General features: G+C 39.6%; 1 protein-coding gene across 3 annotated transcripts in view; it reads left to right on the top strand.

Annotated features, from left to right (window-relative positions):
* Nucleotides 1-26,900, top strand: part of INPP5A (inositol polyphosphate-5-phosphatase A) — a 457,340-nt gene that overhangs the window by 294,227 nt on the left and 136,213 nt on the right. For all 3 annotated transcript variants that reach the window (XM_014607835.3, XM_019484184.2, XM_059730011.1), the window contains exons 7-8: nt 5,786-5,838; nt 19,032-19,151. In XM_014607835.3, coding sequence (XP_014463321.1) covers nt 5,786-5,838; nt 19,032-19,151 — 173 coding nt within the window. The remainder of the gene's footprint in view (nt 1-5,785; nt 5,839-19,031; nt 19,152-26,900) is intronic.

The raw sequence follows: 26,900 nt of genomic DNA, 5'->3' as shown, positions 1-26,900 counted from the left end.
TCCACCAGGTCCTGGTTGGAAGTTGTGGGGACTTGCGACTTGCACACTCCTTTGAGTGACAGCTGGGTGTGGAGTGCCTGCAATGTGAGCAGTGTCTCCTGGTGATGAACCTCAGGGAGCAGGTCTGAGAACTAAGAAAGGAGGTAGTGAGGCTCCAAAGCATCCTCAGCCATGAGTTCATTGATTCGATAGTGGATATGACCTCTAGGACAGCCAAGGAAGGACTGCCAGAGGCGGCACTGGAAAAAGAATAGAACATGGACTCCCAAGAAGGTGGAAGCTGGAACCTTCTGACCTCCAGCAGCAAACAGAAGTCTTTATCCACACCTGCATCAGTTTGCCTGGAGAAAAGATGTTGGGCCCTGACAACAGAGGAGAAGGAGTACATTCCACCAAATATTGCTATCCTTGAATGCATGAAGAAGCAGAAATGAAAAGTAGATGTTAAAAAACACAGGGGCTAAGACATTGGTATATAGAATATTTACCAAATTATCCATAATTACTCTTGGACCTTTTAAGTATATTAACCTATATACTGAGGCTTGAATCATCTTGTAAAAACAATTCTTACAAGTTCCAACTCAGCAAAATAATGTATATGACATGGATATTTCATTTAGTAATATTTCCCACTTAAACTTGGCTTCATGGCTTCATACTAGAATATCAACAACATGCAACTATTTGAGATGCTCCTTCAACATAATTCAGGCTACAAATATTGGGATAATGAGAAAATCATTATATACTGACACGGAACAGTGACACAAACATAATGCAATTTTACAGAATGGGATTTTTTTTTTCACTTTGTAGCTGTTCTGATCAGAACTAATGTATATATATCCAAATAATTAAATCTGGAGGAATAAAGTAAGGGTATAATTTATCATCAGTCTTATTTGCAATAGACTCCCTAGCCATTCTTCTTTAAAAAGAAAATCAAAGATGATCACGAGCATAAAATACGATACCAAATCTTGTTGTAGGCTAATGGTCTGGTGAATCATCTTAGTCTCAAAAGAGAGATTTTATAAATACAACAAATGTTTGAGCATTTCAGAATTCCATGAGGTTTGTATAGTATTATATTATATAGGCAGCTACCATTAAATAGAATTTCTTTTCTATATTTCTATCATAAACATTCTCTTAATAATTCCCATATAAAATAAGGTATCTTGAATTCAGAACCTTGTCTGCTAGCTTTATTAACTACTTACAGAGGCTAACAAAAGACTAGAAAAATAGGCTGAATTACCACTATAGTCTCATTAAGTGGATTACTAGTATTAAAATTATGTCTCCCAAAAGTCAAGTGCATCTCTTCAGATCTGCTTTTTGGATTCCCTGAACTCTTCTTTAAACAGAATGATACTAGTCTTTCTCTAGCCGGGATAAAATCACAGATTGTAAAACTTTCTATTGAAAAGGCCTCATTGTAATTGCCAATTCACAATTCCATGTACAGTCAACACTCATTTGAAGCACCATCAAGTATGAGTAGCAATCTCTTACCAGCAACATTTACCCTGAGAATACTTTCCATACCATGTATTCAGATGATTCTCCCTATATCTGCAACAGACACCTAGAAGCGATATAGCAGCCACTGTAGCAATCCCTTAATTTGAGGACGATCTCTCCCATGGTTTGTTGATCTGAGGTGCCAGAAGAATCCAATCTTTCAGTCACAGTCCCATCTACAGAAGTTGCAGGTCTTTCTTCAAGGAAGAGGAGGCCATAGGCCAGGATTTCTCTACTTTTCCTTCCTCCGCTCTCTCTTCTCTGCTTCAAGAGCAAGACGCTTTACCTCAAAATGGTTTGCCACTTAATTGAGGTTGTGGTGCTGTGGGTTAACAGCCAGCTCCTCCTAGCTCTTGATGTCAGCATTTGTTGTCTTGAGGTATGGTTTCAGCATGTCCTTGTAGCATTTCCTCTGGCCCCTATAGGTTTCAGGCCACTACTAACATAGCAACATAGAACAAGACACTAACATTGCTACTAACAGCCATTTACTTTACCCCATAAAGCCCTGGTGCCAGAAGGGCACAGAGCCTTATCAAGTAAAATGAGACTCAGAAAGTCCCCTCCTGAAAATACCTGATGCATGTATAGCAGTCAGATGTAAATTACAGAGGCATTGTTCAAATCACAAATAGAAAATGAAAGAAAGAATTCAGTGTGCAATTACTTGCAGTATTAAATGTATATTTTGATTAAATGGATGAGTACTCTTGAAATTTTTACTATTCTGAATGGAGCACTTCCTTGTTTTTCCAGTTGCTGAAATGATGCAGAGCAGTAAAACTATAAGTTTTAACTATATGAGAGTGCACTTTTTATTAGTATGCTTTTGCCAAAACTGTACTTCAGTTAAGTTGCTTATATGAGAGATACTTCGCAAAGCTGCTGATAAAATTCATATTCTATGTAGGTATAGAATTGAGATTGTAGAGGTATTTAAAGGCTTTTCAATCTATAGATGAGGAAGTGGACACATTTTTATTTTCTCTTCAGTTTGTAAACACTAAGTAATTTTATATAGCAGTCATTTCTCTTAACTTGAAAATAGATCAATGGAAGTAACTCAGTTTATGAATTCTGTTTATGGATTTGAATAGGGAAAAAAATCAATGTAAAGAAGCAGCTTTTATTTTTAAGCTTCTAAGTTCAAGTTGTTCAGTTCAGTGTGATAAATATTTTTAAATCGTTCTAAACTTATTTTTGAGTGTAGAAAGAACAGTTAGGCAATGCGGGCCCACAGTAAAGAGTCCATGTTAGGTTTGGTTGCTATTGATTTGTAGCTGTAAGAACAAGGGGAGGTTGCTTTCTGTCTTCCTAAATGATCCGGCTGCAATGAAACTAGACATATCCTCTAAAAAAAGAAGTAAAAAATGGGACAATAGTAATCTGAAGGATAAAAACAGTTTGCTTGGGCTTGGTTAGGTACTCATTTACTTATGAAGGGCTCTGGGGTGTGGCTAGAGAATTTCATCTACAGCGTTGTATTTTTAGTAAGGAGGATAGACTGCACCTTGGAGGGGGACATCTTTCTAAAGCTGTATCCATCGCCTCATGAGAGGCCAGAAGAATGATGACTTCAATTCTGAAGGATGTTGTGTAATGGCTAATAGCTATTTGTTATAAATAGTTGCAGTATTTTGCCATAAAATCATTGGCCTCATCATTTAAGCTTGTCTGGGGCAATATTCACGATCAGGAAACATTAGCCAGCATCACAGTTGCTGTAGCAGTGAATAAATGGGATTCAAAATCATGACTTTTGGGAGGAGGTAGTAATTTATGACAACAACATTTTAGGAGCAAAGCTGATAGAATCCTTTTGCTCTGCTGGAAGTCCCATACTTTGGCAGTAGATTTTGTAGCTTATGAGGGACGTTGTGGTTATGACACTTGTAACATTTCAACATTATTTAAATTTTCTTTAACTTTCATAGAAATATTAGGTAGGTGGCTTTTACAGACAAAAAATAGTTTCCCAGGCCATCTCATTCATTGTAATTCTGTATAGATGTTGATGGCACTTCACAATTTTAGATAAATTTACAAACATTCCACCATACTTATTCATGATATTTAAGTTTTTTTCTTTTCCTTTGAGGACTTGCTATTGCCAGTTTAATTTTCTTTCAAATACAAATTAACTTATTAGTTTCCTGTTTGTGCTCATGGAAAAAATTACATTTTTTTTCAAGTAGCATTTATTTTAAAATATGGTACTGGAGGGGATAAAAATAGCTCAGTTTCAATCTGGATACTGAGCAACACTGGGCACACCTACAGGAAAAATTTACTGCATAGTTGACTAATTAACTGTGCAGTAAACATCTCAACATCTACACGTGCACCCCTATTAGGGTGCACAAAACTAATAAACTTTACAAGTACAACCCAGCTACAGAGTTTTTCGTGCAAATAGTGCATGTATAAACAATGAAGCATCTTTGTTCCCCAGCCAACCAGTCAGTGTGGGGGCTGCCTGCTGGCTATCCCCACACTGAAGTACCTTTGTGCCACAGCCAGCCCAGTTCTGCAGCACATTGAGCCCAGTTCGAGCAGCCCCAGGCTTTCAAGCTGACCCCCTGGTGCAACCTGGATCAATGTGGTGTGGTCCAGACACACATGCAGATGCGCACCTGGAGCAATAAACTGCAGAGCCCCCTAATGCCCAGTGTTTTCTTTCAGACCTGTTTGTATAGTTCATAGTAGTTACTGTATTTACTTGAATAGAAGAGGACCCTGATTATAAGATGACCTCCCCCCCAATAATTAGATTTTATATTTGGAAAAGTTATTATAATTTTCCAGGTGTAACATTGTAATTATTGAAAGTTGCCGTGAATTTGCTCACTTCCCACTACTACAGCAGGGAAAATAAATCTTGTGGACCAGGTAGCCCCCTTTGCTCTCTGCTTCCTCCCAACTTTTTCCCCTGACAGTCCCTTTCCCTTCTCCTTACTGTCAGATCCTGTTCTCTCTCAGTACATGGAAGTGAGGAGCAGATTTGGAAGAAATAACCTTAAAATTAAACATAGCTATAGTGATTTGCCTATAGCAGTCATGTACTTAGTTCCTTCAGAATTGATGCATGCTACCTGTTTTTGAAACTGCTGCAAGTTTTAGCAGAGGTACTCCATAACCACACTTTTGAGCAGCACTTGCATCTTTTTATATACATATGTAATATAATTTTTTGTTTAAACTATGCATGATATTAATCCAAAGCCAAAGGCTCATAAATTATTATAAAGTTCATTGGGCTGAATGCCACCATAGGCAATAGCATTTAATGTCATGGTGACCCCACAGCTCAGCACTGCTCAGTATTTGTGTGTACTCCAGATAGCCCCCACAAAAGAAGCCATGTGCTAATTAGCCCATGCTCATGACTGAAACCAGGTGTTCTTGTCACAAAACCTGAAATGCTCCAAAAATTTATATGCAGATGAGGCACAGGGCAACGTATGTGCCTGGCTGAGAAAGGGAACAACAGAGGGATTCTGGGTGAACTGTTTTGGACTGCATTTCATAATGTTTGCCAGGCATTTAATACTGGTGAAGAAACAGGAATCATTGGAAATGAGAAAGAACGGCACAGCTCAGCTATGGGAGTAAAAAAGGAGCTCAAAATGTGTTTAGGTGTGACTCACCATGACTTCAAAACAAGTTGGCAGTGAAAGAGACTGCATTTAATGAACACTACTATATGGCTTATTCAGCTGGGCTGCAATAACCTATCTTTGCAGGTAGGTTCTCAGCATATCAAATGTAGCAATTTTGACACCACAGGGAGGGTGTCAGGGCTGGCTCTGATCTGCCTGGTGCTAGTGCCACTTTCCTGCAGAGGGAACACCCACCCATTTTTTTTAAGAGCCACACACAAAAAAGTGTTCTCAATATGTTTTCCCAATGTGGGCCACTTGTTTTATAGTCATACTCAGCATTGGCTGCATTTAATCAGCTTCATAGTCGGTCTCCATTGCTGAGCATGTGTTGTTTTGGCAGTAATTTAATGATAGATAATGTATTTAGTGAGATTTCCTTGTATACAATTATAAGATGAGGGGCTTTTTCCGTATGCCAGTTGGGGGCAGACCTTGTCTTGTATTTGAATAAATATAGTATGTTGTATAAAGCTTACTTTACTTTCTTAATACAGTAATTTAAATATGCTTTTTGTATAAGTTTGTTTGATTGTACAAAGTAGTTAAATGCTTTTCTTAAGATGAGTGATTTAAATTGCTTATTTATTTTTCAGTGTAAGTGGTCCAGAAAAGGCTTCATTCGAACAAGATGGTGCATTACTGATTGGTATGTTGTATCTTACTATTTTGTTTGTTATGTTATGTACATGTGCTGTTAGAAAATTTGTAGCAAATCAATTAGTTCACTCCCAATAAAGAATAGAATGTTTATAAAACAGGTCATGCTTAGTTTTATTATGTGCACATAATGCTCAGTAGGTTGTAAATAACAAGTAGTAAAGCTCATTTTAATAAAACCTATTTAATAAATGTGATTTTAATATTTTCATATGTCTGCCATTAGAGTGATCAAGAAAATTAGATCTGTGAAACACAAGCATCCAAACAGTTGTATATTTATGAAAAATATACCATTCTTCACATGCTCATTTAAATAGCCATTATGAGTTTGATTAAATGTCCACTGAAATCAGTGGAGAGATTTTTAGTGGACAGATTTTCACTGAGTATCAAGCCCAGACAGATTTCCATCAGTTTCTATTACATATTCATACAGATAAGTGTGCACATGCATTTCCACAGGGACAAATAGCAGCAACACATAGTTGTGCCACTGCTGCTTGTCCCCAAGGAACACCCATACATGCGTGCTCTGGCACCTGGCAAGTTGCCCCAGATAGGGTAAAGGAGGCTGGGGCCAACACCTTGCCTGGGGTCCTGTGGGCCTCCTGGGGCTCCAGTTGCAGCAATCCAGTGCACAGAACCTGGCCAACAGCTTCGGCCATCAAGGCTTTGGTTTCAGGCAGCATGCGCTGCCACCAGGTGCACCACCCTCCTTTTTTCTACCATTGTTTTTTTTGACACTGGGATCTCCTGGTGTCATAAACCCCACTGTAATGCAAATTAGCAGCACAGTGAATCCCTGCATGTGCATCACATGTGGTTTGCAGTGCCTCAGGTGGGTCTGCAGTACTGCATGTGTATGCTTGTATGGATGTGCCCTGCAATACTTACATTAAACTGAGCCAGTCACCTTTGTATGTAGTATTTAGATTTATTTCCCTACTTTGGACCCATATCATTGCCTATCCAGTGCTGATAAAATATTTAAAAGCATAGATTCAAAGCTGTGCAGTTTGCTGTTATCTGTAGAATTAATTATCGTTTATATACATGTTAGAAAAGATTCTTTCCGCTTAAAAAAATTAAAAAGAATGGAGAGGTTTAGCCTTCAGAGATGTCTCTCGTTTTAAATAAATAAATATTAGTGCTAGAAATATAAATGCATTCAATTAGAATGGTGAATATTTAAAATGTTTTGTGTTGTTTCCTTTTCAGACTGTTTAGGAAAGAGTCAAAGGGCTCATCCACAAAGAGAGAGGCCTGTGAAATAAGATAGGGTGTGAATTTACAGTGGATTAGCTATTCTGCAGTTATCTCTGATTTAGGCATCCTTAACCCACAGTAAATGTGATGTAGTTTACTCAGCTGTCAAAGTGAAAATATGCATTCCACTCAAGGGTTTCCTCCAGAGTACTTTAAATTCACACCCCAGTTTATTTTGCAGTAACTTCCCCACATAGATAAACCCAAAGAGAGTTTATGGCTGTATAATCCCAATAGGAATTAGTAACTTATTCTAGAGTATTGCTGTTTAGAAAATAATGCAAACAATTAGAAACTTGTCAATATCTGTCTTCATGATAGTTCAAAATGGGCAAATGAAGTTAATCTAGTGTCAATTATGTGATCTGCTTGAAAAGTTTTAGGAAGCTGCCTCTGTTTGGCAATCAATAATATTAATTAAATACATCACAGCAGTAGTATGATATCATGTAATAGGTGTTGTATAACAGGCCTGTGATAGATAAAGTGACATAGATAAAATATTTTTCCATTATAATTGCTAATAGTTTTAAAAGCCCAAAATTATTGCCTAGGATAGTCATTTGTTGCAAAAAGGTCACACATCTAAAATAAACTTCAGGACAGGTTGAGTTTGACTCATCAAAAAGTCAATTTTAACATTTTTTTCACCATTTTCTCGGGTTTTTTGGTGTCTTAGCTTGCTTGTCTCTAATACAGGGATTAAATAAAGAGCAAATAATCATATTTCTATATCAACAGCTTTTTATCTATAATCACCAAAGCTTTTATCTATAATCGCTTTTTTATTATGTACATTTAGAAATTATTATTAGTATGAGAATTAATAATATTACATTGCATTTTTGTTAATAATACTTATGATGTTTGAGTATTATCGACCACGTGCTGTCTTTTCTACATCTGTGCAGTGCCCTACACTCAGACTATAATCCTTATAGTGATGAAGGTAATGATGAATATGTATTGGGATTTGAATCGGCTTGTGCAGGATACTGTGCAATCACAGAAAAGTAGACCATGTCCAGGAAGCTTCAGTATTAGTTTTGTCCTATGACAGACAAAGATTTGATAAGTAAGAAGAAAACCTTAATATTTTTCCATATTCCTTTCACGGATCCTCAGTCTAAAGTCAGCAGCACTGCTTTGTATACTCAGAACTGTGTAAAGCAATCATCTCAAAAAAGAGCAGCAGCATGCTATGATGTATGCAAGAAAATATGGTATATATAACACATCCTCAAATATTATATGCACCTTATTTTTGAATGGCAGAATGAAGAAAAAAGATTTCTCCTTAGTTATAGTTTCATTAAGCAAGGACAGAGCCTAATCTTCAACTGATTTGCCCTCCCTTTCCTGTATAACTAAACCTGAATCCCTAGCTGCTGCTAACCTTGAGTTTCTATGGGTGGATATATGATTTTCAAAAGAGCTAGAGTCTGAGCTAAAGAGGCTGTGAAATAGGGAAACCAGGAGTAGCAAGCAGACGACAACATTCCCTAAGGAAAGGTAGCTTGAATAGTGGAATATCAAGACCATTAACACTGTACAGTGAAGAACAATAAGCCATTAAGTCAATTGATTCCCTCAGCTGAACTAGAAATACCATAGCTGCTGCACTGTAGAGAAGGAATCCCAGGCAGAAAATCAGCTTCCCTGCTTAATAAATGCACCTCAATTTTGGGGGTCTGATATTTGGGAGACAGCCATTTTGTATGTGAGAAAAATGCATTGTATACCAAATTCATATGTGCAAAAGAGAAACCTTGGTTTTTGCCAACAAATTTAATCTCTCCCTCTTGCCACTGACTTAGAAGTCCTGGAATCTTATCATGTTATACTGTATATGCTATGTGACCGAATAACTCTTCAAGTTAACGTTACAGTTATAAAAGTAGAAAACAAATTATTTTTTCTGTTCTGTGGAGCTCTAGAATCTAATAATTCAGATTCTAAAACAAGGAGAGTTTGATTTTAAATTGTGTGACAACATTTAAGTTAGTGTCTATCTACCCTACCTTTAAACCTTCATAGGATGTGATCTTTAAGTGATGAATATCATTCTTGCTTTTTCTGTTCAGCCCAATTAAAATGTTTAACATAAACACTTCCTGAAAAATGGAGAAGATAACTTTTCTCTTTACATAAACACTGGCCTGACAAAAGTAAAGCAGGCAACTGTTAAATAAGTCTGTTGCTTTTCAGTCTTTTAACTATACCTGACATAACATGTGATGTAGAGATCATCCAGATGTAAGGCTATATGGCAGAAAATATTTAACACCAGTTGTTGATAACTAATGCAGTATTACTTTAAAGGCCTTTCTCTGAGTATTTTGGAGTCATGCTCAGAATAAGCATCATCCAAGGATGGATTTGAATTCAAAGACAGGCACTGAAAATAAATAATCATGGGAGAGAATAGACTATGTTGCTGATTTTGATTTGATTAGATATACAATGTGTTAAATTTTGTAATGTTATATTTTACTTGCCTTTATGGCCACTTCCAGAGGAACAATAACAAATTTGTGCTGCTACTTTGTGCTGCTGCAGCACACACCCCTGCACATGCCCCTTGTTGCAGGCAGTGCCCAGCTATTCCTGGTTCCTGGCCAGGCTCCATGTGCTGCAGGAGAGGGCTGGCAAGGGCACAGGATGCCTCAGCATGGGGACAGCTGATGGGCAGCTCCTGTGCTGAGACACCCTGCACCCCAGGCAGCCGGGGAGCGGCATGCAGAAACGCAGTCTCCCCCATCTCCATTCACTTCAGAGCCCCCACACTGAGGCACGTTTTGCCTCAAGACAGTCGAACAGGCAGCCCTAGGCTGGTGCTCCTGTTTCCATATGCCTCAGCTGCGGCACATGGAGATGGGGGAGGTCCTGCACTGAGCTACACTGTGCCCACACTGAGCTGAGGCACATGGAGAAGGGGGAGACTCTAAGCTGAGGTACACTGCACCACAGCCAGTTGGGAAATCCCCCACGCTGCAAGTTAGCAGCACCATGCACAGTTTAAGATGCAACGTGTGCGGCATGGGTGACTGGTGCCTCCTGAGTCATGGGGGCCACATGCCCATCCCAGCCAGTCAGCACCCAGGGGGGGTCCCCCACAGCTGATCTTGCTGACCCCAGGGGTGGCAGGGCATGTTCTCTGCGGCCAATCATGCCAACCAGGAAGCACAAGCAGTCCTCCCAGAAGGGCCAGCAGTGCTTCTCCTGGCGCCCCACTCCCTGGCCACCAGTGCCCCCACCTGCCCCCCCTGCCCGTCACCTACATGGGGACCTCTGGCTGTCATGGGGTGAACCAGCGCTTTCAGGGGGTGCACATGCAGCTCCATGCACCCCTTACGCGTCACCACTAATGTGCGGTTTGTGGCAGCACAAACAATACACACCTGCACAACTGGACGCACCCTGTATGGCTGTTCAGTAATGGGGATGAGAGTGAGGAGGTCCCACTGCCCTTTGCATATTCTGCATAAGGACAAAACAGAATTGCAATTACTAAGCTCAGACTAGTACCTGGCTATTCTTGAGATGCTTTAGCAAGGTTTCTAAAAGAGGCAGGGTGTAGGGGAAAAATGCCTGTAATTAAATAGTTCTGAAGTCACAGTTATCTATTTAAGAATCTGCTCATTGTTTGCTAGGTCCTTAAATCTAGGGAATGTGATTTACTTAAAACTGTCTAATTTAATGATGGTTTCTACAGTTCATTTTATCCAAGAGCATTTACAAGCTTTTTCCATTGTACATTCTGAAAAAAAAATTCTAGCTTTTTACACACAAAAACTCTGTGCTGGAGACTGACAGGTACTATACATACAAATATAGTTGTATATGCATGCAGTTGGTCTAGTAAGAGATCACTGGCAAGAATCCTTGCCTCTAGCATTTTTTCTAGACCATCACAGCAACAATATCACTTCAACAGTAGGTTCATCAGTTAGTCAAAGCTCATCTGGTTTCCAGTTCATGGGAACTAAAAACTTACTGAGGCCCAGCAGCATCCACAAGGGTTTTAGTCAGAATGTGTTGTTTTGCCACAACCGCATTAAGGCAAATAATCACTAGCAGAATTTGAAAGGGGAATTAAGGGACCGGCTGAGAACTATATAGATCACAATGTGTCTTTTCTGAACTAACCTATTTTCTCATCCTCTGGCGTGCCTCCAATGAATCAAACCAAGTTTGGCTTCCTTGCCTGCAAAAAGAAAAGAAAATATCCACTCTGCTTCAGGTATTAGGGAAAGATACCCTGGAGAATACAAACTGTCTCACTCAATTTATTTGAGCATCAAATGTACTTTGCTTTCCTCTCTTCAGCAGATTAGGTAGGAAGAACAGGGTCAGGATACTTCTGATAGGGCTCCTCTACACATGCAGGTAAAGGCGTGATGGGATCTAATGCTCAATCCACACAATTGCGCTTCCTGCCATGCCATACATGCAAGCTCCTTTAGTTGGGAGCCCCCCCTCACCTGAAAGGGCTCCCAGCTTCAGGGGACACCCTGCAACACATGCGAATTAAAGCTGGATAGCAACCAACTATAAAGTTAGTACACATTTTTTATGTTTAACTTTATAGCTAGTTGGACTTTTTAACGTTGTAACTAACGTATGCATATGTAGCTGGTCTCAGTTAACTGCACAATACGTGTAATGTGTAGAGGGAGCCATAAGGAGCTGATAGTCTCCTCTGCTAGATATATTTCTCAACTGTCTGAAGGATAAGTTTATAGAAGGCCTTATAATCTAGCAAAGTAACCACATTGAAATTAAAACTGAAAAATTTGAGTTTAAAAGGAGAAACCTCCAGCTGTTTGCTTAATCGGGTAAACCATGTCCAGAGTCTGTTATCATATCTGGGAAATGTTGGGGAATTCAATACAAATTAAACTTTAAAATCAGTCCTTTCCAAAGGTTGTCTCAGATTTTTGTTCAGTTTAATTGAGTGTCTTGGATTCCACATCATACAAATCCAAACCTCAGCAGCTCAAAGCTATCTTTTGATAAAAATAGTTTAGCATCTCTTCCACACATCTCTAGATTTTTGAAGGCTGTGACTAATCAATGTGCTGTTTAAAGCAGATTTTTGCCAGCTGGGGTCTGCTGATCCAGCATATAATAAGCAACCTTTTTTTTAATTGATGTCTACCTCATCTCTGTTTCCTTTCAGTTTAGGCCATTTGTTTTTTTATTTACAATCACTTACACTGGAAGGGTCAGTAAGTTAAATATATTTGTTTTTAAAAGCCTTTCCTTCAACATTTTCCAGACAAAATTGTATTCAGAACAGCTGCTGATCTCTATTATTTCAACCCAGGTGTCAGTCTTATAAACTAACTCATTTTCAAGACCCCTGAAGGCTTGACCTGGATAGTTACTGGATGCAGTTACAGAGTGCTTGTCCATATGCTCATCCTCACTGTTGGTGCTCATGTGCCCTAGCATTCAAGCTTTTTTTTGCCTTAGCAGTACCTGCAAAGTACTTGCAATACCTGCAGACCCTGTCAGGTCTGAGAAAGAAAGGAGCTTGAGACTCCGCTGAGCAACTCTTTATCTTCAGAGCAAGTCCATGGGGGATCATGATGCAGTTTGATGTCATACATCCTCTGGCACCAGATCTGTCAGGAAAACCATTCTTGGTGTGTGCTCAACTAGTTCCTTTGACAAGCCACAGTTTTTAAGTAGTTCCTACAAGAGATCTCTATTCTGGGTCTCCAGATGATTGCTGGTCACCATGCAACAGACAATTCTAGTACCAAAAGTTTTATTAATGGCAGTGAAGGATCCCAGAACTCTGCGTCTAGTCCCAAACCATGTCAACCAGGATGGAGGGAAAATATACCCCCTTGTTTCACAGCTTCAATCTTGGATGGCTCCTAGGAATAGAGGATGACCTGCCTCCATTAGAGACATCCTAATTCACAGACAAAAGGACTAAACTAAATGTGTTCATCTGACTCTGCTATGCCCATTCTTAAAATGGTGCATGCCACTCTGCTGGTGATTCATGTAGTCCCACTCTTGAAATATTTGATTGATCTTAAATATGCAGGTTTCTCATCAGCTGCTATCACAGCCCGCTATCATCTAATTACAGGTAAATATGATTTTTCAAATAGCAGCCCTGAAATTCCTCTACAACTTTCCAAAGTCTATCTTCCAGTAAAGGAGGCTGTCCCACAGTGGGACCTCAGTGTGTTTCTCATGCCTTTAAATCCATGGCAGTGTGCTCCTTCTTTGCCTTTCCATGAAAATGTCTTTTCTGAGCCTGTTACTTCAGTGTGGATGGAAGGTAAAATCCAGGCCCTTTTGTCAAATCATCTGTATGCTTCTGATCAGGTAAATTTATCCTTTAAGACCACCCCAAGTTTCTACCCAGAGTGGTCATAGATTTCCACCTCAGCCAGCTTGTCAGTCTTCTTTCTTAACCCTCATACCTCTGGATGTGAAGAAGTATTGCAAGTGTTCTGTATAAAAGGAGTTTTGTGATTCTCCCTTCACAGACAAAGCCTTTCAAAAGTTTCCACAGCTCTTTAGCCAAGAAATCCAAGTTGTAGTGATATCGGCATAAACAGGTGAATATCACATTGTGTCAAGTTGTGTTACATGACTGCCAAAACAAAACTGCCTTCTGTAGTCAGAGCTCATTCCACTAGAATCCATTTGCAGCCTACCTACACAGTTTATAAGCAGCTAGAGAGTAAGGTGATAACAAATGCCACAGATTTGTCAAGACTGGATCATGTCAAACCAATCTAATTTTGTACACTGTCAGGATAACTGGCCCACTGTACTTTCAGGAGTCAGTAGATAAGATGTATTTTGACTTTAGAAAGCCTTTTGACATGGCCCCATATATGACATTCTCAGAAGCAAACTATGGAAAGCAGTCAATGGAATCACTATCAAGTGGGTACATGACTAGTTAAAAATACATCCAAAGAGTAGCCCTTTCTGATTTACCACGGGAGTCTGTCCTGTTCAATATTTTCATTAATGACTTGGATGATGGAACAGAGAATACACTTACAAAATTGTGGGTGACACCCTTCCCATCAAGTTGCAAGTGCACCAGATGACGGGATCAGAGTTCAAAATAGTCTTGATAAATCAGAGAAATGGCCTGAAATCAGATGAAATTCAGGTAAAAACAAATACAAAGCATTATACTGAGGAAGGAGAAGTCAAATGCAGATACAATATGAGGAAAACTGACTACAGAAAGGGTTCTGGGAGGTTAACCAGTTTTCAAAATATCTGTGAGACACCACCACAGTGCTGTTTCATGACAGACAAATTTCATCCTGGGACACACTAACAGAAATGTCATATGTAAGATATATTAGCTGATAATTTCACTCATCTCTACACTGGTGAGAGTTTAGTTGGAGTACTAAGGCAATAAAGTTTACTTAATGTAGAAAAGAAAAAAAAACCCTGAAGGATGCAATCATGAAAACCAGTATTCCAACATGTGGAAAGAAAAAAAAAGTATAAAAAAGAAAATGGTGTTCAGTATGTTCACTGGTAGAAAAATAAAAAAGAAGATAACTCATTTTGATTTGCAGTAGTCAGTTAAATATTATGAGAGAGCTTCCTAACTCTTTGGGCAGTTAAGCATTGGAACAGGCTGTCTAAGGAAGTTGTGAAGGCTTTTACAAACATGGTAGACAGACATCCATTAGAGTATAATTGACCTGTGTGAGAGCAGGAGAGTGGGTTACATGATTTCTTGAAGTCCCTACCAGCCCTATATTTTTATGATTTTAGGATAAATCCTTCAGGAAGGCAATTTGTTCATTTCCTTTGTTGGCATGATTAAAGGCAGTTATCTTCAGATGGATTAGATCTCCCAATCATTTAGAAGTTTATGTAAAAAATAATGAAAAAAATACCACTTTCAATTCTTAGATCACATTCAGCAAAATATACCTCTTTCTGAACAGAGAAAAATAAAGTGCCGTTTGACAAGGTCTGTAGGGTGGCCTCTCGGTAGTCTGTATATTTTTGTCTCTATGTACAGTTTATGAATTCTGTTGGATGTTGAGGACAGCACTGCACATCTGTGTCAGACTGGAAACTCCATTTTGAATGTGTAGCTTGCTTGCCTGCTCTGCTGTCTTTTGTTTCCATATTAAGCTAAAACTCACAGAAGCAGCATACAGAAGTACATGGCAAAGGAATTACAGTAGGGAGTCATTAAACTTTGATGCTAGTCCATTCAAATGGAATGTACTTTGGCAAAGAGATAGCTGCCATCCAGGGCAAACCAATTTTCATGTCAGAACTCCATGGGATTAGTTAGTGAGTAATGCATTATCTGGTGGGGGACTTAAATCGTCTGGTGGGGCTGATCTGATGTTCACTTGACAAATGGGACTGCAGGTTATTACAGGGTCTCTTACCAACCATAAAAGGGGAGAAAGAAAAGAAATCAGAGACATGCTGTGGTTAGAAGAGAAGAGAGGGCTAGTTAGTTCTGTTAGTTTGAAAACAGGCAGAAGACAGGGTAGACTTGTACTTCTTAAATCAACTAAATCAGGTAAGTACAGCATAAGCTTTCATAAGCAGTGGGCTCACTTCATCTGAAGCCATGTGCAAGAGTGGGGGATCCTAAAATCCTTAGAAGACTCTGATCTATAATCCCAAAGAGTATTCAGGAATGATGATGAAGTAGAAAAATGAGAGTAGGCCTTTTATTGCTTTGTCTAGATCTTTATATCAAGTGCTAGCTAAATTAAAGAGCAGGTGGCCTTGCATCCCTTTGCAAAGCATGTGCCTTGGTCTGCTTCTGCTGTCACAGATCCCTGAAGGCATAATACTCACAAAGTGGATCTCCTGGAAAGGTGTGCTTAATCAGTTGGAATCTCTGTAGAGTCAGCACTTATCCCAGAGATCTAGGGCAATTGGGCTAAAGGATCCCATCTCTCTGAAGATCTGGCAGGGTATTAGAAAAGTGCTAGAGAGCCCAAGGAAAGGGTCAGTGCTGCAGCCTGTTCAGAATCAAGGATTTTAAACCACGTGAATAGACCATAGCCTGGTGATACCCAGCAATTTTTCAGTGCTGTCACAGTTTCATTCTCTTACTCTTCATCACACATTCCTTTCTTTGAGTGACAACCTACTTTTTTGGTCACTCTTTAAATGAGGCTTTCTTCTGGATGTGAAAACAGACCATTTGAACTTACCTCACATATACTTTCCCATAACAAAGGAATCCTCTAATCTAGTAATTTATCTTCTCTATTACATAGTTTGCACTGGTTTATGGTGTTCCAGATTTTAAAGCTGTGAAAGTACCTTCACTGGGAAATAAGATGCTGTTACTTGGCTCCTGCATATGGACGAGTTTGCACACCAAATGAGTTTTGGCTACTTCCCTTTCTGAACATAGCTAGTCAGAAATTTGCCTGTTGATTACAGGATTCTTCCATTTCATCAGGATATTTAAATTGTCAGTTAATTACACCCATGTAATTCTTTGGCATCAGCAAGACTGCATACTTGTGTTCATTAATATTACCAATAATAAGAATATTTGTTTTGATAGCTACTAAGACTTAACAAAGAATGGGGATCACTGTGCTGCACACTACGAATGGAGTAGACAGTCACTGGTCCCAGCAGTATACAATCTAAGTCAGAGACAGCTTCGAGGAAAGTACATAATAAACAAGAAGAGTGAATGGTATGATGGCAGCAAATGACACCTCTTTCAGGGGAGGGTGCAAAGAGGGGAAGGGAAGGGAAAGGATGCAGGGAGGTTGCAGATATGGAATGAAACTGAGTTATGTTTGATTAAAACAGCCATGGCAGAGAAAGTGCAATCAAGACCATGGAAATATCTCTGAATATCCAAAGCTCCTAGTTGGAGCTTCTTTTGCAGCTGGAATCTCTGGCTTGCTCCTTTATGTAGATGGTCCCCAAGGACACAGAGCAAGTAAGAGAAAGCGAGTCATGTAGACTAAACAGGTTGGTCTCCTCCAGGTACAAGGAGGCACTGAGACTAAGGTTCTGCCCACAAAGGCAAATGCACATGCAAATGCACATAGTAACAGAGCAAGTGAAAAACTGAATATGTGGTACAGTTGAAATTACAAGGAAAGTCATGTAGGCAAAATGTACTAGCACAAGAGAAATATTGTCAGAATATCTTTGCTACTATTTATGCTACCGTGTTCTTCAAAGTACTGAAGGTCCTGTACAGGCATGTAGCCAAATGCAGTTAAAACTTCCAGAAGCTTAAGAGTAGATTGGACTTAATTTATAACTGTAACAATCCAAAAGGGTGGATGGGCAGGGAGGGGTTAACAAAAGCAAGATTATTCAGTCACTGTTTAGAGAGCTAGGCAGAAAAAGATCATTCTATTTCACAGTATTTCAGTGTTTTGAAGTTTGACTTTGTTCGAATTTGGAACAAAATCTAAACATTCTGAAATTCTCAGTGAAAGAGAATGGACCCCTGGTTGTTGCATGGTAGCCTGACTGAGAACCTGCCCTGAGCAGCATACTCTGCCAACCTTGGGGCCCCAGCCCACTGAGGAGACTTCCAGCATTCTGGGCAGGCAGGGTGGCAGGAAGCAGCTTGGGCTCCCACATAACTTCTGTGAAATTTGACCACTTTCTGTGTTACCTTCTGATTTTACCAAATCAGCTAATTCTGATGAAACAGTGTTTCACTGGAATTTTTCTGACCAGTTCTGTACACTTGCTTTGTTACAAAACTCTTCCACTCCTTCACCCTTCTCCCACAAACCTTTCACACCAAACACAACTCAGAATTTCTTTTCAGGATCATGTTCCCCTTTCCAACATCCTCCCCCAAACATCAGATGGTGATGGTGGTTACTATCTAAACATCATCACCATCTGACCTTCTTCACCCGCCCTTCTTAGCTATCTAACCACATCTCGTCCTGTATGGCAATGCCACAAGCAAGCTGGGCTGCAGACATTTCATACCTGCCCTGGACAATCACCTAGATCCCTGAGCACAAGTCCTAATTTCCCCTATGTTACCTCCTAATAATATTAGTCTTCCAAGGCAGCAGAGATTGCTGCTTTTCCATGCCTTTTTCTTCCACAACCTTTTATTAAAACAATCTGTATAAACAGGTGATATATCATTCATATCTACAGCTAGTTTAAAGTTTCCTGTCTCATGCACTGTTGGGAATTCTTCTGTCTGACTGATCCTTAAAGTAAGTTGTTGAAGCTTGAAGGTATCCAGGACCAAAACAGCAAAAGATGCTAATACCCCGGTGGGGAGGTGGGGGGCAGGGTGGGGGAATACCCTCATATTTTAATGGCTGCAAGCAGCATGGATTTGTTTATCTAAGTTTTCAATCCATGAACATAATCAAGAGTAAATGGTTCTTGTCTGTGAGATACAGAGGTTGGAGAATCCTATCCCCTGCCAAGCTTGAAAGAAGGATGTGGGTTAGCAGCCATAGTTTTATATATCCTTCATGCAAGGACTGATGGAAAGTCACTGTGGTTTGGTTTCAATATTTTAGTCTTCGGGTCTGTAAAATTCTGCTTTACTTGTTGGTTATTTACTTTTTAACTGTAAGGTGAATTATTTGCTATATATTACTACTGCTTGTAAAATTATTATTGTTTATCTACATGTGCAAGTGTCCGCTTAATGTATTTGTTTGCTAGAGGGTAATGTTTTTATTTCTGTGAGCTATAATTGACCAAAATTGTTTCATTTTTGTATAATATAGAAGCCTACCTGCAATGCAAGGATAATTTGCACAGCTATCTGAGTAAACGTAAAATGACATACTAGAGAATATATTAAATGTTGTGCTAGAATGTTGAATGTTCCACTGCTTGCTACTAATGTTTTTTCTTTTATCCTGAGTCATTTTATTTTTTTTTCCTTTTTTGTCATAGTGCCTTTGACTTGGTAAACATTCATCTTTTCCATGATGCTTCCAATTTAATTGCTTGGGAAACAAGCCCATCGGTTTACTCAGGAATACGACATAAGGCTCTTGGTTATGTACTTGATAGGTATGTATTAGATTCTACTAGCCTCTCTCATTCTCCTCTTCTTCTTAGTAATTTATAAAAGCTATCCCAAAAGGTTACCCTCTGGGAATACTGAGATTTTGGTTCCATTGTTAGATACCATTCATGTATAGCATACTGATTATAGAGTTTTCTTCCACTTCATATACAGCAGTAATACAAATTAAAATAATATACTTTGCAAAAAAGTCTAAAAAATGTTTGTGGTTCACAGTAAAGATCAGTTTGTGATACATATTCTTTAAAAAATATAAAGGACTGGGAAATGTTTTTGGAATCACTGAAGACTTGTATAGAGTAGGAAAAAAGTGGATTTTTAAGATAGTTAGCCACTCCATTTTTAAAGTAATCCTTTTTGTTGGTCTAAACAAACTTAAATAAAAGTAATAGTGCTGACCTTCAGATGTATTTTTACCCCTGGTGTTTGAATCTCAAAATAGGCACACCATACTGAACTACTAAGAGATAATACAGTATTTATCCAACAGTTGCCATAACTATTGGTAATGCTATGGTCTGTAACAGATTAACAATGTAGACTCATTTTGATGATCAATTCATTTTTCAGCATATACTCAACAATGTTAAAATATTTACAAGCAACTTACTTAGCAGTTATAAATCTGTAGCAGAGGCAGCTATTTTCAGTCCCAAGAAAAGACAATTTATGCATACATATTTTGTCAAATATATACACAAAAGGGAAGAACTTGAATACAGTAGCAGTTTGAACTCTCAATATAATGATTCTTCTTCTAAGACAAATAGAGCTTAGAAGTTTCTCTTTTTAAATAACACTTTTTTATGATGTTATCTTTGAAATAAAGGTTGTACTGCAAATAGCTTTTTAGGAATCTCTCTGGCATCCTTTCATCTGCAAGAGATGGTGGATATTGCAGCCTATGGTATAGATGGCTTGCAGTGTCTCGTGACTGAATAGTCTAATCCAAGATTTACACGATCTGTGGCAGTAGTTGCAAGTGTATGTGTCATGATTCGGTGGTTCGGAAGTTCCTTGCTTCCTGCAGACTCTTTTCTCTTCAAGCTGTTGGAGCCAATTCCTGTCATGGACCATAATACTGTTGTGCAGACGGTAATACCACTGGTTCTAATCTCTTGCCAAGGTTTCCTGTTGGTCAGGATCAATTCCAAATGCATTCATATCTCATTTGCAGGCATCTTTGTAGCGAAGTTTGAGATGTCCTGTTGTTCTTATTCGCTCCGATAGTTCCCCATATAACGTGTTCTTGGGTATATTTCCATCTTCCAATCTGCTCAGATGGCTTAGCCAGTGCAATCATCTCTGTTTGAGTAGGGCTGTCACACTTGGTAAATTTGCCCTTTGAAGAACCTCTCCGTTGGTAACTTTATCTTGCTATTTGTTATTGAGTATGTGGCATAAACAGCACAGGTGGAAGCTCTTTAATCTTCTCTTGATGCGCATAAGTTGTCCATGTTTCCCCACCATACATGAATGCTGAGTATGCAAGCTTTTTGGTCTTGATGGTAAGCTATGAGCTGTTCCATCCGTGCTCTTTTAGTTAGTCTGCTGAAGGTAGTGGCAGCCTTTCTGATGTGAACATTAAGTTCTTCATCCAGTGAGAGGTTGGTGATCACTGTGGAGCCTAGGTAGCTGAACTTCTGGACTACTTTTAGCTGGTTCTCATCAAGAGTAATTGATGGAACTTGTGGAACTCCTTGTCCTAGCACAAGAGTTTTCTTTATGCTGATGGTGAGAGTAAATGCATGGCAAGCTCTTGAAAAGCAATCCATGAGTTCTTGTAGTAAGTGTTGGTCATGAGCTATAAGGGCAGCATCATCAGTGAATAGAAGCTCCCTGATAAGCACCTTTCTAACTTTAGTCTTTGCCTTAAGTTGTGACAGGTTGAAGAGTTTCCCATCTGATCTTGTGTGCAGGTACACTCCACCTTCCATTGCCTTAAACACACAGTTCAGGAGTACTGAGAAGAAGATTCTAAAGAGTGTAGGGGTAAGAACACATCCTTGCTTCACTCCACTTTTTATCTCAAAGCTGTCTGAAATAGACCCATCGAACTGGACAGTTGGTTTCATGTTGTGGAAGGAACATATAAGACTTAACAGGATTGGTGGGCAACCTGTCCTTTCTAGGACTGCAAATAGACCTGTTTTGTTGATGGTGTCAGATGCTTTAGTTAGATCTATGAAAGCAATGTACAGTGGTTGGTTTTGCTCTCTGCACTTTTCTTGAAGTTACCATAGGGAAAATATTGTGTCTATGGTTGATCTTCTAGCCTTGAATCTGCACTGAAATTCAAGGTAAACATGACTCACCTACTGTTGTAGGCACACCATGATGACCCTTGTGAAAGCTTTTCCTGCTGTACTTAGTAGCGAGATACCTCTATAGTTGTTGCAGTTGCCCATATCTCCTTTATTTTTATACAGAACGATGATGTTTGCATCACACGTCTTGTGGTATCTCACCCTCTTTCCAGCATTTGAGTAGCAGGTGATCAAGATGTGGTAATAGGCTTTCTTTCCTGTACTTCGGAATTTCTGCTGGGATGCCATCTTTTCCAGGAGCCTTGCCACTTGATTTTGAAGCAGTAGCCTTGCTTCACTCTTGTACAGTGTGCTCCATGTCTAACTCTGGCATGACCTGTAGAGTTGATATTTGGTCCAGTGATTCATTGGTGACGTTTCTTTCTTGTGAGTATTGCAGTTCTTAAACCTTCCAAAATTTCCTCTGCCGCCTTTGATAGTGATTTCCCAAACATGCTGAGTTCGAAAGCCTTCACAAACTTTTGGCACTTCCTTTGGTTCTTGGTGTTAGTGGTATTGATTTTGGACTTGCTCCTCGGTTTTGCTCTATGTAGTCTCTTTGCTTTAATTTTCCCTTTGTTAATGATCAGGGAGTGGCTGGTGTCACAATCAGCACCATGGAACATGAGGGTCTTCTGCACTGAAACTAGCTCTTTCCTCCTAACAATAACAAGGTCTAGTTGGTGCTAGTGGCCTTGATCGTGGATGTTGCCATGACACTTTGTGGTGATCATTTCCAGCAAAATATGAATTGGTAATGCACAGTTGATTTTGGGTGCAAAAGTCAAGAATTTGTTGACAATTTTCATTCATGTTGCCAATGCCACAATGTCTTAAGCAATCTGGCCATGAATCATTGTCTGCTCCAACTCTTGCATTGAAGTCTCCAAGGAGAAATAGTCACTCAGTTGATGGTATTTCTTTGACAACTTGGTGCAGAGTGTCATAACATTTATCCTTCTCCTCAGGGCTGGAGTTAAGTGTTGGTGCATATGCACTGATCATGTTTGCAAAGCTGATGGTCATCTAAATCCTAACTGAGATGATGTGCTGTGACTTTCCAGTGGGTGTTTCTATAAGCATTACCACTTTATTGTTCATAGTGAAACTGATGCCATGCAGACAATTTTCTTCAGCAGTTTTACCTTGACAAAAGAAGGCATAATTGGCCTCGTGGATAGAACCAGCATCTTCAAGTCTTAGTTCCTGGAGTGCTGCAATGTCAACGCTGATTTTGTACAGCTTGCTGTCAGTCAAGACTGACTTCCATATGCTGTTCACATACTGTAGGTCACCATAGTCTGTCAGGCCAGGACTCATGGTCCTGACATTCTAGCTTCCAAACCGGAAAGTTCTTGGTTTCTCTTTTTCACTAAGTGTGAGGTTTCCATCTGCTTTTTGGCTCTTGGATTAGCCCCATGCACTCGATTAGGCAGACAAACTATGGCAGGTCAGCACCTAACTGTCCAGGGGCTTCCCTGCATTATGGCAAGTAGTAGCTGACCAGTGGAATGCTATGATTCCTCCTGCTGTCAAAGGTGACCCATGGCACCCTCCTCTATGCCAGTCAAGTGAGAGCTCATAACCCATAACTACCACCTTCTGTGTTGTGTCCATGCTACCTCCAAGGATGGGGTGTCCTCTCCGTGTGGTGTGACTGCAATAGCCTGGGCAGTTGATATTGTGATGTTGCTTTGCTCATGTATCGGCATACCCCTCTTGGCTACACTGGTTTGGTCCAAAGGAAGGGAGGGAGTCAATATGTTTGAAACCAGCTACACTGCAGGAGTTGCCAGTGCAGAGAAGGTCTTCCATCTGTCTGCCTTTCAGGGCTCCAGTCCTAGATTGGTTGCCAACCATGGCTGAAGAGTCCAATCTGCCCTGCGTGGATGCCATTGGCAAAATCACTGAATGATTATGCTCGTACGCCTTTTGAGGGCATTTCCTCCATTAAGGGTTCCGCTGGTCTCCTCAGGCGCTCAGCTGCCTGAAGCCGTTGGTGCTTCCTGAGGTTGCCAGGTTAATTAACCACCACCCAGCACTCGGCATTGACCAGTACAGGTTGTACTGCTTATGGTCATAGCAGTAGCAGGTTAGAGAGATCCTGACCGCAGAGGTCTCTAAACAGTGATTAAGTCAAGAATAATTTGATGTTTTGAGTGATTAGTTTCATGAATAACTTGGTACTTCTCCCCATTATCTAATTTTTTTTCTTTATTTTTTAAAAACGTATACATACTGTGTGATACCCCTAATAGTTATGTCTTCCTTCTTCTTATGAGAAGAAAGTTTGTTTGATAATATCTTTTATTAGAGCAACTATATATCCCCAAGACCATCACCACTACAAGACAAAGTGCCGGCTTCAGAGTGCCATCACCCGACATCCATTCTTTTCTTACTCTGCAACAGAACCCCCTCCACCCTCTTAGATTTTATCTCTCTCACTCAGATGTCTCCTGTTACCATAAATCCATCTTTTCCCTGTCTGCACTAGAAAAACAGGTGCATTTAAACACAGATTAACTAATGTGTTAAAAGCCCAATATAGATAAGGGAAGTTTGTATTTTTAACATGTACTAGTCAAATGGAAGTAAATTATGGACTTCACAAACAATGGGCAAGTAAAATTACAATTTGTGTCATCTACACTAGAAGCTAGATTTTATTTTACTTTTTGGGCTCATAAGTAGACTTAAGATGCATAAATATGTTCAAATGATCTAAAAGAATTCTCCCAGGCTTATTCTCAAAGACAGATGAACAGACATTTGAATGCTGAGCCCCTAAAGAGCAGAGAGTTTGCAGTGCAGACACTGTGCAGCCAGGGGGGGACCTATTCACACATATTATCATGCTCTGCAGGCTCCCTCAGTCTATCTGGATACAGAATGGCAGCAATGCATAGGGCCCTCAAGAGCTGACCCAGACTACTAAGAAGTAGATTCTGTCTCCCAGAAGCATAATGTGTGACTATGAAGGGGATGTGTTTTGCTCCTTGCTCAGCTGGAGCAGTAGAGTCCAGCAACATGCTGTCTCTGTGTGTAAGGGATGATGGGGGGAGAAAAGCAAAGCACTCTGGGATGCTGAAGGACTGTGATGTTGCTTCTCTAAGAAAAGAATGTGTCAGGCATTTGCTCTCCCAGAAGAAACTCTCCCATGAATGATTTAACCCTTGTTCTTCCTGAGTTATTTTCTGTTGGAGCATCCATTTTTCCTGTGGGAGAAAAATTCTAAACATCTTGTGGTTTCTCCTTGGAAAGCAGTAGTGACTGTCCCAAGAGAAACTGAATGTCTGTGTGTAGCCTTAATGTGCCTATATGTATTCCTATTCCACCCTGATTGAGCTCCTGAAAAAGTGCTAATACAAAAAATGTGTGGGCCTCTGTCTTCTCATTGCTTCTTTGTGACTCAGTCTTAAGGACCAGATGATGGCATATTAGAAAAATAGATACATTAATGAACTTTCAGGGACTTGAACAGGATGGAATGGAATTGTACTTAAATGCCCAATAGGTGGAATGCAATCTAGTACCAGAATTTTTACATGAGTTAGCGAACATGTAAAAAAAAAAACCAAAAAAATTGTTTTCCTGTGAAAACAAGTCCTCTGTGAACATTTTAAGTTCATAGGTTCCCCAGCTTTCTTTGCAGATATCAGGATCTCACATCCTCTGTCAGCTTCCTCCCCTAGAGCCTCTAGCAGATTTGTCTCTGGAAAGTCTTCTGCCATTTTTGATATTCTTGTAGACCTAGTAGACATGAATCCCTCTTTCAGGAGTACTGAGTATGCAGTGTATGTCAGAAAGAATGATTCAACAACAGGAGAGAAACTACTGCAGCTTCAGATTTTTAAGAAAAGTTAAGTGAGAGTCACTTTGCTTATCTCTCCATTGGAAAGCAACCTAATAGTGATCACATATGGAGATTCCAAGTACAGGCTGGCAGCTACTGAAGAATGCATCATGTGTACCAACCACAGGCCATTACTTAGAACAGTATTGCTAGACACTGTAAAACTTCTTAGTCTTGTGAATGGCAGGTTTGGTGAGGAAAGAAAAGGGGATAAGTAGGTAAGAATATGCAGAGTCTTAAAGGATCTTCATTCTTCTACCTGAACAAAAATTAGGTTGTGTTCAGGAATTGGGCCAATATTAAGTGTATTTTCAGTGTATGTTCCTCTATTGCTGACAGTTCTCCCCTATATTGAGAATGCTTTGAATTGGTAAGTGCAATATCATTTTCCATAAAGAATTTCCAATAGAAAGGTAATAGTTTACTTTAAGGATTGCCACTTATCCTGAAGGTTAATATAACTCTGGAACCAAATATAGATATGGAGTGTTAAAATATCCATGTTTGTACATAGACAATGTTGTCCTTTTCCCTTTTCTTAGGTTGTCAATGAAAGACTTTTAGGGTGTGTCTGCACGTTGTCCTACGGCAATGTAACTGTATGGCATGCTATGGCAAAGTAGTAATCACATGGGTCTGCATGTGACCACAAGCTACATCGCTGTAGCAATGCGGTTTCCCAGTATAGCACACTGCTATGGTGATCTAGCGGCAAAATCTAAATGTGCGCCGTGCACATGGTGCATTAACCACCTGTACTATGCCGTGCTTTAGTACTTCCAAAAGGAAGCATGGCACTGTAGCAATGTCACCATATGGCAGTGTATAGACATGCCTTTAGTGTAGAATGGGGTATAACTATTTTGTCATTCAAATCTGTAGCATCCAAAGTTTGACTTCTCTACATATAACTCCAGAAAAGTTTTTGTTTAGCTTAGACCTAGTGTGTATTTTTTACTTAAATGTATAGCTTTTTCAACCATACATGCACAATGGATTAATTTTAAAGAAAGTTGTTCTAAGCAAAGCCCATTTGAGCATCCTTCACTGTGGCTATGTACCAGCAAAAGAGTAGGAACTACTTTAACTTTTAATATTTCACTTGCACTTTGGGTGGGGCTTTTTTCTCTTACAACACTTTTAATAGAAGCATTTAAAACATCAAAAAATCATGAACTCTCTTGATGTAATGTAGAAAGTGTGGATATGTTGGCACAAGCGATACTTTGAATTGATGAATTGAGAGGCAGTGAGATCTGGGGGGTGGGGGTCGATAAAATATTATGCATGTTACAGTATATCAATGGGGGAAGGTTTATTTGACCTTTGCTTTCCCTCCTCCTCCTCCCTTCCCCCCCATCCCTTTTTTTTTTTTTTGTTTTGCATTAAGCAACCTATGTAGACCTACATAATTTTTTATATTATTTATTGCTTGCTTGCTTTCAACATGTTGTGTGCTTTATTTAGCTAATTTTAGCTTTGGACCTCCCATGATGCCCCAGCAAGGGTAAGGAAACCAGACTGTAATATTAGTGTTAGCTGTGGGTCAAAGATGTCATGATGGTATATCA

This window comes from Alligator mississippiensis, chromosome 6 (genome assembly GCF_030867095.1).
Source record: "Alligator mississippiensis isolate rAllMis1 chromosome 6, rAllMis1, whole genome shotgun sequence".
Lineage (NCBI taxonomy): Eukaryota > Metazoa > Chordata > Crocodylia > Alligatoridae > Alligator > Alligator mississippiensis.
This window is presented reverse-complemented; position numbering and strand designations above follow the sequence as displayed.